Source organism: Coccinella septempunctata, chromosome 7 (genome assembly GCF_907165205.1).
Source record: "Coccinella septempunctata chromosome 7, icCocSept1.1, whole genome shotgun sequence".
In the NCBI taxonomy this organism is placed as follows: domain Eukaryota; kingdom Metazoa; phylum Arthropoda; class Insecta; order Coleoptera; family Coccinellidae; genus Coccinella; species Coccinella septempunctata.
In genome coordinates, this window is record NC_058195.1 from 20,204,690 (window position 1) to 20,222,739 (window position 18,050).

An 18,050-nucleotide genomic window follows, 5' to 3' on the forward strand; every position below is an offset into this window, starting at 1 on the left:
GTACAATAGGAAAATGAAGAACGAAAACAATTCTGAATTCAACAAAATATGCATCTACTTTTATCAATTCATAAAATCTGTGATATTCTCTCTCTTCGACGAATATCAGATTACTTGAACCATATACATTTTTTGTTTTATTGATAATTGAATATAATTCGGAAAATTTAATAATGCTATGATGCAATATTCCGAGGCTGGAAAAACTAATGGCGTTTTCAATTTCATCGATTAATTCTATAATAATATTGATAGATATTCCGATTTGGTCCATGAGATTTTTAATCTGAATATACATATAAAAGTTATCACTTAATTGATCAAATTTTCCTGAAATTCCTTCAAGTTGGGAAGCAATTGTTTTTTGATTATTTCTGAGGACAGAAATAGTTTTATTGAAATTTTCGATTACTTCACCGGTTAATGAAATACCTGCATTTAAATTGAACATAATATCCTTTTGGTTATTTTGAAGTTCTTTTAATGCCGATTCATAATGTAATGCGTCATTTGCATCTAAATTACCAGTAATACTTTTTATTATGGTTCCCAATCCATCAATAATTCCTCTTTTTGATCTTCCCATTGGTATCAAACTTTTCAATTTTTGTTTTGCTGAGCTTAATTGATATTCATAAAACTTTTTATGATTTTCCAATTCTGTACGAAACACGGAGCTTGAAGTATTTAAAATAGTACTAGATACTGTCTTATAATGAAATTCTAAATATCTTAACTGTGTGGAGATGGGTTGAAGGTCATAGTAATGTATGAAACTGTGAAATTTGCTTCTAACTTTCGCTTTCCCTAGGAGAATTGGAAGGACTCCCGGATTGTCCTTCAGGTTTATTATTTGAATATCCTGTGCTGTCACCAGAATCATTAGGATTAGCCTGAAAAAGTTTCTTAGATTTAGTTTTAGGTTTTTTGAGGTTTTGTTTGAGCAAAATTTTCTTATCACTATCTATTTTAATTTTCCGATTACGTAGTACTTTCTCTTTCGAAAATTTTGGAGAAAGCTTATTTCTCATGTTGGATTTAATTTTTCTGTACGCGATAGTACCAGGTTTATACGTTAAAGGATCATGTCTATTTTGATTTTGCTTTTCTATGATGTTCTGCTTCCTCTCCCCCATCAGTTCATTCAGTCTTTTGTAAATTTCTCTAGTTTTTTGTTTATGGTTTTCTACATAGTTATTAATAATGGCTTTGTTTACATCTATATTGAGGGGATCCTTACTATTCAAGTGGCCGTTAATTATGTCAATAGGTTTCTGCTTCGTCAAGGAATGAATAGAATTATTATATCCAAATATTGCGTAGGGCATTAAGTCTTCAATATTTGATGAATCATTGTTTTTACTTTTCAAAATTCTCAAATGTTCTAATATAGTAGAATGAAATCTTTCGATGATACCATTGGATTGTGAATTATTTACTGTGATATGAGCCGGTCAGAGGAAAAGTGGTATAAGTCACAAATTCCGATTTTTGAGTTATACCGATATTTGGGTACCAAAGGTTGCATATTATTCTTCTTATGAGTGGTATGAGTCAAATCGTCGTTTTGACTGAGTTATACCCATTTAATGTTTTTCCTCTTAACAAAATTTTCCATACCTATCAATGCCTTTGGTACCCAAATATCGGTATAACTCAAAAATCGGAATTTGTGACTTATACCACTTATCCTCTGACCGGCTCATATAATGAGGAGAAATTTGGTGTAGTTCAAGAAATTCAGATACAATACTATTTTTGAACTCTGTTCCATTATCCTACACTACGGTTGACGGTGAACCGTGATGCGTCATGAAAATTACCAGAGATCTTACTATTTCTATAGCTGTAAGAGAAATTAATGGATATGCTTGGGCGTATTTCGAAAAGGCATCGACAATTGTAAGAAATTTCTTGTTTTGTGCTTGAAAGGTGTCAATGTTCACAATTTCGAAGGGTTTACATGGCGTGGGTGTAAGCATTAATTTTTGATTTGGAGGGTCTCTATCATATTTATAAATTTGACATAATTCGCAACTATTAATATATTTCGTTACATCATTTTGGATACCAGGCCAATAATATGTTCTCTTTACTCTAGAAACAGTTTCAGAAATTCCTCTGTGGTTTGTTTTTCCCTCATGCATATTTTTAACAATTCTAACCTGCTCGTCTTTTTCTTCCACGTCTTCTAAGATTTCATTGCACTTCAATAATTTGAAAGCGGATTGTTTAAATGTTTTTCTGAGAATTTCGCATATTTCTTCATAATAATTATCTTTTGTGAAATACAAAGCGTAAAGAATATTAGGTCTTAAGTATGTTTTGAAAAAGTCAATAATTTCCCTTTTTAAATCGTTAGTAGATATTTGAACAAAAATTCTTTGTTTGCTCGAAAAAATTTTTTTTATTCTAACCTCCGCCGGGGAATGAAAAACAAATTCAAAAACTATTTGATTGTCACAAATATTTAAAATTTTTTCAGAAATGGGGACTTCTTGAATTGGATTTTCGTGATTGGAATGTATAGTATTACCATCCGATTCATACTGATTTTCAATATTCTTCGAATTGATTAAATCGTCTTGAGATAAGTAATAAATGTTAATATTTATGGTGGAATTTGCAAAAATATAGTTGATCATGCTGAATATTTTTCTCCATTCTAGTCCATCCAAACCACACGAAATTTTTGGTAATGCTAAGGATTTAACATTGTCTTTTTGACACAATTCTTTGAGATTGGAAAGTGATTCGAATACTGCTTCATATCGTGGTTTATGGTAATAAAATTTCTTAGTTATTAAGTAATAAATTTTTCTTTTGTTGTGCGAAATTTTAGCCACTTCTCCAGTTCTTTTATTCTGAGATTTGAGTTCTTGAACTTTACCGAATTTTTCTTTGAAATCAAGTGCAATACCTTTATTCATATAAAAATCTTCAGATACACAATGAGCAAGGGAGTCGGATTCCGGAGCATCAAATAAATTGCCAATTTTTTCTGTCACAGTTGAACAATAATATATTTCATTTTCATTAAAAAGCTTCTCAAATTTCTCGAATGATATTTCCTCAACGTCTGCTTCTTCCAAATTAACAATCATTGACTCGTTATCGTTATTCGTATTTTTCTCGGAAAATTCTTTATTAAATTTCTCCATATAATCGAAAAAATCTTTGTTGTGAATCTCGACTCTCGATAGAGCATCTGCATTTGTGTTAGAACTACCTTTTTTGTAAACAATTTCGAAGTCAAATTCCTCGAGTTTTAATCTCCATCTTAAAAGCTTACTATTAGGCTCCTTAAGTGACATAAGCCATTGTAATGGTTTATGATCTGTTACGATTTTAAATTTTCTGCCAAAAATGTAAGGTCTAAAGTATTTAGTTGCCCAAACGATAGAGAGTAATTCCTTTTCAATTGTACTGTAATTTTGCTCATTATCGTTGAGAGTTCTTGATGCATATGCGACAGGCTTATCGTTACCAATTTTTCCTTGTGATAGGACTGCACCAATGGCAAAATTACTAGCGTCTGTAGTTATAATGAATTCTTTTGAAAAGTCCGGATATTGAAGAATAGGTTCGTTCATTAATAAATTTTTACAGTATTCAAAACAGTTGATAAACGATGTGGTGTGCTCGATTTTTGCACCTTTTTTTAAACAGGCCGTTAAAGGTTTGGTAATTCTCGCGAAGTCACGGATAAATTTTCTATAATATCCTAATAACCCTAAAAATCCTTCAATTTCTTTTGTTGTTTTAGGTATTGGGTAATTTTTGATAGCTTGAATTTTGTCTGGATTTGGTTTGACTCCATCTGTTGTTACAATATGCCCCAAATAAGCTACTTCCTTTTTTAGAAATTCTGATTTATCTAACTGAATTTTGAAATTGGCCTCTCTGAGCCTTTTGAAAACTCTTGAAAGATTAACAATATGTTCTTGTAATGATGTTGAAAAGACAATTATGTCATCTAGATAGACTAAACAATTCTCAAGTCCTCTGAGTACGTTATCCATTACCCTTTGAAAGGTAGAACCCGCATTTTTTAATCCGAATGGCATACGTAGAAATTCGTAGTGGCCATTCTCTACATTGAAAGCTGTTTTAGGAATATCAGCAGGATCCATCTCTATTTGGTGAAATCCGCTAGCTAAATCTAGTGTTGTAAAATATTGACATTTGCCGATTTTATCAAGAACATCATTTATATTAGGTATAGGATATTTATCGTCAATAGTCTTCTCACTGAGTTTTCGGAAATCTATGACAACTCTCCATTTTTGTTTACCAGATGCATCAGCTTTTTTTGGTACTACCCAAATCGGCGATGACCAAGGTGACTGGCTGGGTCTGATAATACCTTGTTCTAACATAGAATTTATTTGATTTTTAACTTCCTCTTTATGAATAAAAGGATATCTATAAGATTTTGTGTAGACAGGGATATCGTCTTTAGTTTTAATAGAGTGTTTTATCTGATTTGAAAAAGAAAGGGGTTGATTCTCTAACTTAAAGATATCTGGATATTTTCGACATAATTTTAAAATATGAAATTTTTCTTCTTCATTCATATGATTGGTTCTGATTAATTCTTCTACGTTTATATATTCTGAATTATTATTAGTTTCCATTTGAAAGATTTCGAAATTATTCTGTATAGAAATTGATTCAATCGGTTTATTTAAAATGAGGATAACATCTTCGTTGGTTTCATTACAAATTTCCACGTTTGCTTGGCCATTTTTAGAACAAGTTACAATCTCAGAAATTTCACAAGATCGAATGATTTGTTTCGGTATTATCACGTCACCAGATAGGTGTTTGATTGGAATTTTAGCAATGATTCTAGAATTCGCATCAATTTTAATTTTGAATGGAGCTTTATTTGCTGATTCTTGATATTTTATTGGCATTGTTGAAAAAAGAGTGTTGAGCTTAGAACTATGAAAATCAAGAGACGCATCCAATAGTTTTAGATTATCTAATCCAATTAAACCGTCATAAATATTATGAAACTTGAATAGATAGAATTTGAAATTTTCATTATGTCTATTAAACTCAGCAAATATAGGAATATTGGCACAAAATTGATGATGAGAGGTTTGATGGACTGTTGAGACAGTGAATGGTTCTTTGAATATGAAATTTGAATAATATTTTTTAGCTAAATCTGGATTAATAAAAGATTTTGTTGATCCTGTATCGATTAGTAATTTAAGAGGGGGATTTTTAATTTCAATATAAGGTAATTCGCGTTTACCATTAGAAACATGAAATTCTATTATGTGCTTTGGGTCTGAAATTGAATGTTCCGAAAATTTTGTTCGTAATCTTCAGCAATTTCGTCATTTTTGAATTCTTCATTAGAGCTGAGAGGATTATTATGATACTCGGTATTAAAAAGCTCTTCACTTATAAAATTTGGTTTTTGAGGAAAGGATTGATTTTGCCTGTTTGTAAAATATCTATTATTTGTTGAGGTACTCATTGGTTGAGTTCTCTGTTTAGTATGATTAGTAGATATACTCATTGGAGTAGGTGCAGGTTGTTGCTGCTTTCCGAAAACTTGAGCGTTACTGAAATATTTCGGCTCTTTATAACTTACATTTCTTTGAATAGTAATGGGTCTGCTAGGAAATTGCTGATTCGTAACAAAATTTTGTCGTTCGATGGGTACCATTGTGGAAAAGTTTTGACGAAATTTTGAAAAATTATTTGAGTTATTTCTGTGATTACTATAATTCATGAATTTTCTGGAATTATTGATTACCGTTTGATTAGATTTTTGGCAATGTTTTATATTGTCTTCTTCAATTATGAATTGTAGTGCTTGAGATAAAGAATTAGGCCTCATAGCCCTAATAATAGGACCCAAAGGATCTCTTAAACCGGCTAAAAAGGTTTTTAAAGCTTGTTTTTGGAAAAAATCTCTTTTACTTGCTCTAAATCCAACTTCACATTTCAAATCAATATAATTACAAATTGTATTTAATAATGTGATTACTTTTTCATAGAAGTCATGAGGAGATTCTCCGAAATTTTGCCTCAGATTAACTAGATCCTGATTAAGACAATTCTCATCTCGTTGATCACCGAAATGTAATAAAAGTGAATTTTTTATGTCGTTCCAATTACTGGTAGCTCCATGAATTGCGACAACTTCTTCCGCTTTGCCGTGAAGCTTATTCAAAATACCATTCAATATCAACACATTTTGGAAGTTATTTTGATTTTCAACATCAAAATAGTGATTTAAAATTGCTTCCGAAGCTTGAATGAACCTATGTAATTTATTCGGATTCCCATCGAAATCGGGAATGATGCTTAAATTTTTGATATCAAAATTTTTAAGGTGCGTTAGGCATATTCAAAGTTTTATTATTACTATTAAGTGAAAGATTATTAAATAATTCTAACAAATCTGTCTCTAATTCAGAATTGGTTTCCGCTACAGAATCAATACTAGGATTAGAGGAGTCTGACATCAATGAATAAAAATACGCTCACCACCTTGTTATGATTATCCACAACTGCATAATCTTCTTCCTCCTAGATGGATTTTTGATTGTAACTGCTGTGGGTAGGTTCTCGTTTCACCAAAAAGAGGGTAGAACTCTTAAAGTTTTTCACAATGAAAACTCCGTGAAACTCCGTCGACTGCGCCAGTTATATTTATTAAGGCAGGAAAAGCGTTTTTAAAAAGCTATATTTCGTACAATACGTTTATACAGTGAAAGTTATGTCAGAACTGATTCAATGATGATAAAATTATAATTTATAACCTCGGTACACTTTCTTAGTTCTTGGAAAATGAGACGATGCTGAGATTGCACTTCCTGCGATCTTCCAACGAAGTTCATCGTTCTCGGATATATAACTCGCGCCTGCTTGGTCACTATACAGTATACATGTATAGTCAGTAACCAATAGTTCCTTACAGCCCTTGGTATTCAAACGACATCCGTTTTGTTCCTGTGCTATGAGGTTATTTCTCCTTATATGTTTGTTAATTTGTCTAGCCAGGATTGTAGTGAATATTTTATATATTGCTGGTAAACATGTTATAGGGCGATAATTCTCTGGGTTGTCGAGATTGCCTTGCTTTGGTATGAGGTATGTTATTCCCTGTGTGAAAAATTCTGGGATAACAGAAGGGTCAGTAAAGGCTTTTTGAAAGAGTTCCGCTAGGGATTGATGCACACTTTTTAGATATTTCCACCAGTAGTTATGGAGCTTATCCACTCCTGGTGATGCCCAGTTGTTTGATCTTCTTAGGGCTTCCGCAATATCACCTTCATTTATTTCAATGTCCTCCATCTGCACATTAGGTATTTTTGATTGGGCTTCATCAATCCAATATGCACTCACGTCGTGTGTGGCTTTCTCAGACCATACTCCACTCCAGTATTGGTGTGCCAGTTTAGAATCGAGATGGCCATCTTCGGTAGAGTTTTCATGCACAAGGTTTCGAAAAAATTGTTTTTGGTTCTTGAAAAACAGTTTATTGTTTATGTGGCGTTTTATTCTTTCATTATACCGGCGAATTCGACTGCCTTAATACCTTGATTTTTTGTTTCAGCCGATCGCACGTGACGGAGATTTTCTGCTGGAAGGAGGGGTCCCTGCGTTTTATTTTGAATTCAGAAGCCACCTTTCTAACCGCTTTAGTTACTTTTTTGGAGGGATTCGGCATATTCAGGTAAGTATGTATCACTCCAATTTTTTTTCTCAAATTAGTGATTTTATTTTGCAGGCGTTCCTTCCAGGGAGGGGTATCATGTGTTTTTTTATGATTTTGTTGTCCAGTATTTTGTCCTATTTCCCGTCCATGTGTTTCACATATTGTGACAGCCCCGGCATAGACTATATCAACCAATTCTTCTAAGCTGTTGACGTTACTCAGGTGTCTTGATATTATGGTGTTGAGGGAGTCAATTATTTGGAGAACATGCCTGGAGTACTCAAGTTTTGGAATTTTTGGCCTACCACCCGGCGCGATTCCCGAGTATTTCACTAGGTTGCTCATAAATTGTCTCTCCAAAGTGTCCTCTTGTCCTCTCCTGACGAAAATTCCGCTCCTTCTCACTCTGGGTGATGATTTTCGAGCCTGGGTGTGTTGACTCTCAGCTGGTACCTCTTCCATCATTACATTTGGGTAGCAGCTAGCTTTGATGATATGCAGCTCAGCTCGGGAGATTTTTTGGTTGTTAAGAATCCATCGAACACGATTCGAAATCAGCTGAGCGTATACTGGTCTGCTGGGGTAAATGTCTCCCCATATTTCCACCAGAAGTTGTCTATAGGTCTTATTTGAGCGTTCGACCATGTCCGTTGCTATATAGTGCGCACGCATAACTAAATAGTTCTCTTCCATTGTCCAGCGTGTGCGCCTATCCTGCTGTGGCCTTGTAGCGGAATGACACCCTGGTGCATTCAAGCTATTTCGGCTAGCTCTTTCCAGAGATGCAGTTGCCGGCCTTGCGGTGCCATCTCGAAGGGGTGCGCCGCTTGGTCCACACCTACCTCCTACAGGCCGATCCTCTGGACGGTTCCGAGGGGAGCCGGCCTGAGACTCCCTGCCGCCCTGGTATCTATTTCTTGTGACAGGAGCTGAATACTTTAAGGTCCTACCGAGGATGCTACCCTCAGTAGACTCGGAGACTTGGGGGATGCGGGGTCGTCAATCCCGATGGCTTTGCAACCACCCCTGCATATATATATATATATATATATATATATATATATATATATATATATATATATATATATATATATATATATATATATATATATATATATATATATATATATATATATATATATATATATATATATATATATATATATATATATATATATATATATATATATATATATATATATATATATATATATATATATATATATATATATATATATATATATATATATATATTATTTAATAAGGGATGTCGATCAACACACTGATGAGGTATTTACTCTTTATTCATAATAGCCTAGCTTTCGGAAACGGTTGTTTCCTTCCTCAGGGCAGCTGTAAAATTATACCATGAAAAAACAGACAAACAAAAACATCATAGACCTCTTACCGAATACGAGCTCTAGTGTTATACGGCAATATAGTCATGAAATCAAAACTTAAAAATAATTTGAGCTTCTACAATTTCTTAATAAATCACATGTACTGGAAGTGTCAAAACAATCAAGGTTAGAAACGTACAGAACATAGAGTTTTATTTTTATTATTAACCGTCAACTGGACCATCGAAGAATGGTCTGTTTCTTGTATACTCTAACAGATAAGCATAGATGGGACTTAAACCTTGCGTATCTGTTTTTTTATTAATTTGACTTCTTTGAGTTTTTATATTAATCATTTCTAAGATGCATCTTTTTCTATAGTTGGAATTTGTGTCTAGAATTTTAACGTTATCAAAGTCAATATTATGGGAAAGGCGGTTTGCATGGGTTGAGAGGGCACACCTTGGGCTATTAGTCCTTATGTCGCTTTTGTGTAATGTTATTCGGTTTTTTAGCCATTGCGACGTTTGGCCTACATAAGTTTCATGGCAACTATCACATTCGATTTCATACACTACACTTGATCTCAGACTCACTGGCACTGGGTCTTTTAACCTGGAGTATAGGTCGGACACTCTCTTCTTGCATTGTGAAACTATTCTTAAATCTTTGCGGTCTCTGAAACAATCCTTGATTTTGTTTGTAAGGTTGTGAATATTGGGTAAACTACGATACACCACCTGCGTCTCTCCTATGTCTACATCCTGAGGTGGTTCTTCTCTATGTCTCGGTATATCTGATGTAGAGAACAGAAGTTTGTTTACCATTGTTTTCGGATAGGAATTCTCAAGCAACAATCCACACAATCTTCTAATACTAGAATCTCTAAATGTAATGTCACATATTCTGTTTATTCTGTTCTTTTGTTCTCTTATGAAATTTATTTTTATACCAATGGGGTGATCAGAGAGAAAATGTATATATTTACCCGATGACGTACCCTTCTGGTACCAATCAAGTTTTATTGTATTGTCTACTCGACAAACTCTAGTGTCCAAAAATGGGACTGAATTATTATCATCTTCTCTCTCCACTGTGAATTTTAAGTTCTGGTCAAAACTGTTGAACACTTCTATAATTTCGTCAATTCCTAGCAACGGTAAGGCTATTATAAGATCATCTACATATTTCTTGAGGAACGCCAGTGTAAACGTCAACTTTGGTATGCTTATTGCCAGTAAATAGTCCATAACGTAGAGGGCCAGAATTGGGCTGAGTGGTGAACCCATAATACAGCCAAATGTCTGCAGGTAAAACTTTCCATCAAACACAAAGCAGCCAGAATCTAGAAGGAAGGAAATTATCTCCTTAAAGTCCTCTCGAGACATACCACAGCAAGGTTCAATTTTATCCCAGTTGAAATCAATAGCTGTTAGCACCAGTCCTTTGGATATATTCCCGAACAAGTTAACCACATCTAACGATATGACCACATGCTCCGGAGGTAGCTGTAACCCAATGACTTGGGTTGAAAAGTCAAAAGAGTCTTTCACATAATATGGGTTATTCTGGTCATATGCTGCAGTCAAAATTTGTGCAACATATCTTGACAATTTAATTGTAGGACCCTGTATATCCGAAACAATTGGTCGCATTGGAAAGTTGTTCTTGTGGACTTTAGGGTTACCGTACATTCTCGGACTGATCGAGTTGTATGTTCTCATCGACTTCCCTTGTTCCTTGCTGATAATATTTCGTTTTTCAAGAGTTGTAATTATTGTGTTTGTTTTCTTTTGTATGGTCGTTGGATGGTGGTTGGATCTTTAGGGACTTGTTTGAAACTGTCAGTGTTTATAATAGAATACATCCTGTCTAAATAATCTGTTTTTTCCATGAGAACTGTTACTGATCCTTTGTCGCTATTTAATACCAAGAGATGATCGTTGGTTTTTAAAAATTCTTTTGTGGTTTTATATAATTGATCTGAATGGTTAGTAACATTTTTATTCCTGTGTAGAAAACTTGTTATGATGTTGGTTGTTTTCGCTCTCAAGGTGTCACGTATGTCCTCTTCCACCGTATCCAGAATGCCTTCCACGTCTGCTATCAAATTTTTGACTTTAACTTCTCTAGGATTGATTGGGACACTAAATTTTCCACCCAACGCGAGGATTGTCTTGACCTCTTCAGGGATCTCCATCGTTGATAAATTCTTAAACCATTTTTCTTTGACTCTATAGTCTGTCTTATAAGATTTCATCTGAAGATTCCTTACTTTATTCAGGTTTGTGGTCTTTATTTTATTGAATATTCTCTTATAAGTGATCTGTTGACGTCTGTAAAACTCCAGCAAGGTAGTTGATGGTACAAGATGTTCCAATTTCTCCTCTATGTAGGCCTTTTCTTTTTGAACATGTGAAATCTTGAGGTGTGTATGTTCAACCTCTAAGGACAGTAATTTGTGTACCAGGTTTTTGTTGAAATCGGTGACTCTTCTATTAAATTTGTTTCCTACATAGAATTCAAACAAACTGAGTACACTTTTCACTCCTGCTCCTATGTGGTTAGGTGTTAATTTTAATCTCTTGCATTCTAATAAGAATATTTTTCGATTTAGTAGGCCTGCCATTTTCCGGTTGTTATTACTCCACTCTTTCATGAACTGAGATGTTTGAATAGCAAATGATGTTTCTATAGATTGGAAAAATCCCACCATAATTTAATATTTTAGATAATGATCGTTGAATGATATATTATTTAATAAGGGATGTCGATCAACACACTGATGAGGTATTTACTCTTTATTCATAATAGCCTAGCTTTCGGAAACGGTTGTTTCCTTCCTCAGGGCAGCTGTAAAATTATACCATGAAAAAACAGACAAACAAAAACATCATATATATATATATATATATATATATATATATATATATATATATATATATATATATATATATATATATATATATATATATATATATATATTAGCTGATATGGTGATGTCAACGCTTATAAAAATCATCATTAGAGAGACTTTCTTTTACTCCATCATTTATATATCAGTATGTTGATGATCTAATTTTATCTATACCTGAAGATAGAGAAGAGGAAATACTAAGCGTTTTCAACAGTTTCGATGATCATATTAAATTTACAATAGAAAGGGAGAATAACAAATGTGTACCTTTTCTAGACACTCAATTATATAGGACTGAGGATAACAGGATTATTTTAGATTGGTACAGAAAACCCAGTAGTTCTGGGAGATATATAAATATCGATTCTTACCATGATATCAAAATAAAAACAAATATAATTTTGGGATTAAAAAGAAGAATAGAAGATATCACGCATCATACTCTAAGACAAGCGGCACTGAGAAGGCTATTTAGGCTGATGAGGGATAATAGATATTCAAACATCTTTCTAAAAAAATTAATATACAATGCTCCAAGACTACCAGAACCAACCGAAGCTTTAAACGAAGTGAATAATGAAGAAAACTCAGTCTGTTTTGCAAAACTGCCCTACATTGAAGAAGTCACATTCGAATTAACGAAGCTTTTCAAGAAATTTATCAACATTAAAATCAGTAGATATAACATGGTTGTTGCTAGGTCCCTTTATAAAAGCACAAAGGATAAATTGAATATTTCAAAAATAAAAAATGTTATTTATAAGATAAATTGCAAACACTGCCCTCTATTTTATATAGGACAAACATCACAAGGTCTTGATAGGAGAATGGCGTTACACAAAAGTGATTCTGTTCTGAGACCTGAAAGATGTGCTTTAGCTTCACATATTAATAACACAGGACATGCTGTAGATTACGATAATATACAAGTCTTAGATCACGAACAAGAATACAAAAAAAGAACTTTTCTAGAAATGTGCTATATAAATGAAAATAAAAATTCAACGATGAATAAGAAAACGGATACAAATAATCTTAGCAACATCTATAGTTTCTTACTGACCTGTGATAAAAATAGGTATTCTACTAATTTCTCCTAATTTGTAACCTTACTTGCAGGTACTTATAAATAAGAGACATTTCTAATCCAAATTGTATAAAATAAGAAAAGATTTTCTCAATTTTTTTGCCTTTCTGTGAACATCATGGCACATTTGCTTGTCCATGCCAATTTATAGAATTTTTCTGAAATCTGTCATTTGTAAAACCATTTTTTTTCCTGAATAATTCAACTGAAATTGACGTACTTTTTTGATTACCCTCTACATGGTCTTGTTTTTTCTGAAGCTACCATATTTATTGTCATGGTATTGTAAGTTTTAGCCTAAGAGAATTTGAAATTTTGTTATGAGATCTTTGTATTTTCCAGTTGCTCCTGAAGAAGTCAACGATAGTTGACGAAATATATAGAGCTTTAATACAATTTGACTCTCATTGGAATTTTGCCCTGAATAATAGTCGAAACACCCTTAATTTATATATATATATATTATATATTATATATATATATATATATATATATATATATGCAATAGTTAAGGGGTGTGGGAAATTAAAGAGCGTGATTTAGGTCTCTCTCTTCTTTATTTCATTGTCAACGTTTCGATCCTGGTTAGGATCTTCTTCAGGACTCTACAAACATGTTATATAGTCAATAACTATTCGAAATCGGATGAGACATCAGAATACCTACCGAAATACAGAGGTGGGTGGGTTGATTGGTTGTGGAACAACCCAAATTTCTTAAAAATATGCTCAATGCTCAATGATGCGAGGACAATGTGTAGACAAACAATTACAATTATCATATCCAGTCGGATCAACAGGTGCAAAAGCCGGTATAGTAAAGTGGGGTTAGCGTTAGCAACAGCAGAGTCACAGACAGGTAGTGACAACTGCAACCACAGAGTATTATCTTTTCTTCCTTTAACTATGAAAGGCAACAAAAATCTTTATGGCGTGCACTGATCAAACGTTACTCTCACTAACCTTGTGTATGTTCAATGCTCAGTGCAGGCCAATTTACAAATTCCAATTACAATTACAATTTCCTGAGGTGTGGGGGGAAAAAATGAACATGTAATGCGCATCCACCAGGAGTTACTCTCACTAACCCTGTAGCACGCCTAGTGAAAACCTGATTAAAGATCACATTTTTCAAATGTACATCACATTTTAAAAAACTTTAAAAAATTTTTAAAAATTATTACAACTCAAATCCAGAGGTGCGAGGGGAAATGAATGTACAATGCGCATCCACCAGGAGCTACTCTCACTAACCCTGCAGAATGCTGCAGAACGTTGATCAAAAAAAACCACATGTTTTTTTCTTAAAATGAAGATGTGAAAGCAAAAGCACATCAATCAGTGCTCATCAATCGAAAGCCACTCGCAACCTTTGTGGGATGCTTATTTAGATGTCGTTTCTTAATTTATATTTTATAAGTTATTATCAGTCGCTAATTATTGTCCAATTCACTCTCACTGAATTCTTAATTTAAAATCAGTCGCGATCAATATGTTTAGCCACAAATTCACTGTCACTGAATTTGGTGGACAATCACTCACGACGGTCAACCAATTCCTGACCTGCTGCCGTCAGAAAGTACTCCGTCACTGGATACACTTCGTGGTCTTGATGGGTCACCTTCATTGACCTGGTCGAAGTGGATTAGGTAGGAATAGATGCTGATGATGTGGTTTACATCTCTTCTGTAATTCATGGCATTGGGGTGGCGCTTGATGTGGTACATTTCCAAAAAGGAACGCTTTCCTCCATTGCGTTCGCAATCTAGGACCCTAGTGGCCTCATAGTCCATTAAGTGGTCTCTATCTCTGCTGTGGTCTGCCAAGGCACATATCTTATTGGGGTTCTTGATATCGCTTCTATGTTGAGCCAACCTCTTCTTAAGCTGTTGCGACGTCTGTCCAATATAGATTTCATTACACATCGAACATGGAACAGAATATATCACTCCACTTTTGTGGAATGTGCTTTCGCTATCTTTTATCCTACTATGGAGTCTGTCAATCTTGAACTCTGGTTTGGGGATCAACTTTATGTTGGGGGTCTTCAAAAGGCTTATCAGAGCATTTGTCATGCCTTTGATCAATGGTAAGGATGCGTAAGTTAGATTCAAATCTATTGTGGTGGATGCGCCCCTGTGTTCATTCCGTGGCTGTCCGGAATGAGTGGAGCTGTGAATCAATCTGTTTAATAGACCCCTGGGGTAACCATTTTCCAGCATCAATTGGAACAATATTTCAAGGTTTTGTGTTCTCAAGGAGGGGTGCGCGATTCGTCGAATCCGGTTTTTTAATCCCAATACTAAATTTACTTTCTGTCCATGTGTGTGGTTGGACAGGTAGTGTATGTACCTCCCTGAGCTCGTTGGTTTGCGGTACCAATCTAAGATTAATCGGTTGTTAGGTAATCTGATTACCTTCGTGTCCAAAAATGGAACACTTCTATCAGTTTCTTTTTCTATGGTGAATTGCACTCTCCGGTGGTGGTTGTTAAACTTTTCAAGGAGGTAGCTCACCTGTTCTTCAGGCACGGCGCAGATAATGTCATCCACATATTTCTTGATGAAGGGGATGTGGAAAGGAACATCAGAAAGTACGTTGTCCAGAATGAAGTCCATAACTATGTCTGCAATTGGGGAGCTGGAGTTCGAGCCCATGGGTGAGCCAAGAATTTGTAAGTAGAAGATGCCATCGAACACAAAATAGTTGGATGTGAACAGGAAATTGATTATGCTCAAGAATTCTTCCTTTGGTATGTTTGTATGGTTGTTTATAAGTTGCCATTTACTCTCTATTGCTGAAACCGCAAGGTCTAAGGATATGTTGTTGAACAGTGATATAACGTCCAAACTAATTATGACGTAGTTGTCAGGGAGCTGGAAATCATTGATGAGGTCAGCAAATGAGAAAGAATCTTCGATGAAGTAAATGCTTCTGGAGGCTGACAAGTATTTAGATAGGATGTCAGATATGAACACTGACAGTTTGGAGGAAGGGGTATTGATGCACGATATAATTGGTCTGATTGTGAGAGTGGGCTTGTGGATTTTTGCCAGACATATGTTTTGGTGTTCCAACTATCAGAGGAAGGAAGAAATTTCAAACGTGCACAAGCAACCAATGTAGTTACCAATTGTATCAAGTCCGGGAGGGGAACCAACAACATATACCACAATGAATTTTTCCACTGCATGAAATACCTGAAACAACATCCAGGTTTGCTAGTTGTAAGAGCTGATAAGGGAAATGTGACGGTGCTAATGGACAAGACCCAATACAAAGAACTAGTGGACACATTACTACAGGATGAACAGTACTATAAAAAACTACCTAGAGATCCCACCACGTCGATGCAGAATAAATGCAATGCAGTGATCAAAAGTTTGGTGAACAAGGGCTACATAACACAGACCCAAGGAAAACGGCTGTACAACTACAACTCGGTCCCTGCGAGATTTTACGGATTACCAAAAATCCACAAGCCCACTCTCACAATCAGACCAATTATATCGTGCATCAATACCCCTTCCTCCAAACTGTCAGTGTTCATATCTGACATCCTATCTAAATACTTGTCAGCCTCCAGAAGCATTTACTTCATCGAAGATTCTTTCTCATTTGCTGACCTCATCAATGATTTCCAGCTCCCTGACAACTACGTCATAATTAGTTTGGACGTTATATCACTGTTCAACAACATATCCTTAGACCTTGCGGTTTCAGCAATAGAGAGTAAATGGCAACTTATAAACAACCATACAAACATACCAAAGGAAGAATTCTTGAGCATAATCAATTTCCTGTTCACATCCAACTATTTTGTGTTCGATGGCATCTTCTACTTACAAATTCTTGGCTCACCCATGGGCTCAAACTCCAGCTCCCCAATTGCAGACATAGTTATGGACTTCATTCTGGACAACGTACTTTCTGATGTTCCTTTCCACATCCCCTTCATCAAGAAATATGTGGATGACATTATCTGCGCCGTGCCTGAAGAACAGGTGAGCTACCTCCTTGAAAAGTTTAACAACCACCACCGGAGAGTGCAATTCACCATAGAAAAAGAAACTGATAGAAGTGTTCCATTTTTGGACACGAAGGTAATCAGATTACCTAACAACCGATTAATCTTAGATTGGTACCGCAAACCAACGAGCTCAGGGAGGTACATACACTACCTGTCCAACCACACACATGGACAGAAAGTAAATTTAGTATTGGGATTAAAAAACCGGATTCGACGAATCGCGCACCCCTCCTTGAGAACACAAAACCTTGAAATATTGTTCCAATTGATGCTGGAAAATGGTTACCCCAGGGGTCTATTAAACAGATTGATTCACAGCTCCACTCATTCCGGACAGCCACGGAATGAACACAGGGGCGCATCCACCACAATAGATTTGAATCTAACTTACGCATCCTTACCATTGATCAAAGGCATGACAAATGCTCTGATAAGCCTTTTGAAGACCCCCAACATAAAGTTGATCCCCAAACCAGAGTTCAAGATTGACAGACTCCATAGTAGGATAAAAGATAGCGAAAGCACATTCCACAAAAGTGGAGTGATATATTCTGTTCCATGTTCGATGTGTAATGAAATCTATATTGGACAGACGTCGCAACAGCTTAAGAAGAGGTTGGCTCAACATAGAAGCGATATCAAGAACCCCAATAAGATATGTGCCTTGGCAGACCACAGCAGAGATAGAGACCACTTAATGGACTATGAGGCCACTAGGGTCCTAGATTGCGAACGCAATGGAGGAAAGCGTTCCTTTTTGGAAATGTACCAAATCAAGCGCCACCCCAATGCCATGAATTACAGAAGAGATGTAAACCACATCAGCAGCATCTATTCCTACCTAATCCACTTCGACCAGGTCAATGAAGGTGACCCATCAAGACCACGAAGTGTATCCAGTGACGGAGTACTTTCTGACGGCAGCAGGTCAGGAATTGGTTGACCGTCGTGAGTGATTGTCCACCAAATTCAGTGACAGTGAATTTGTGG

At 35.2% G+C, this 18,050-nt stretch overlaps 3 protein-coding genes across 3 annotated transcripts; 1 reads left to right on the top strand and 2 right to left on the bottom strand.

The window, feature by feature from the left end:
* Window positions 1-8,956: 8,956 nt before the first annotated feature.
* On the bottom strand, window positions 8,957-10,763 carry LOC123317314. Its single transcript, XM_044903773.1, has 2 exons — window positions 9,096-10,763; window positions 8,957-9,040 (listed from the first exon to the last, which is right to left on the bottom strand). Exon 1 carries the CDS (start codon window positions 10,749-10,751, stop codon window positions 9,252-9,254), a length of 1,500 nt encoding a protein of 499 aa, XP_044759708.1. The 5' UTR covers window positions 10,752-10,763; the 3' UTR covers window positions 8,957-9,040; window positions 9,096-9,251.
* A 3,814-nt stretch (window positions 10,764-14,577) lies between these two features.
* Window positions 14,578-16,196, bottom strand: LOC123317610. Its single transcript, XM_044904213.1, has 2 exons — window positions 16,161-16,196; window positions 14,578-16,107 (listed from the first exon to the last, which is right to left on the bottom strand). The coding sequence occupies exons 1-2, from the start codon at window positions 16,194-16,196 to the stop codon at window positions 14,578-14,580; spliced, it is 1,566 nt and encodes a 521-aa protein (XP_044760148.1).
* Window positions 16,197-16,221: 25 nt separating this feature from the next.
* On the top strand, window positions 16,222-18,003 carry LOC123317611. The gene has a single exon (XM_044904214.1). It carries the CDS (start codon window positions 16,222-16,224, stop codon window positions 18,001-18,003), a length of 1,782 nt encoding a protein of 593 aa, XP_044760149.1.
* The last annotated feature ends 47 nt before the right edge of the window (window positions 18,004-18,050 follow it).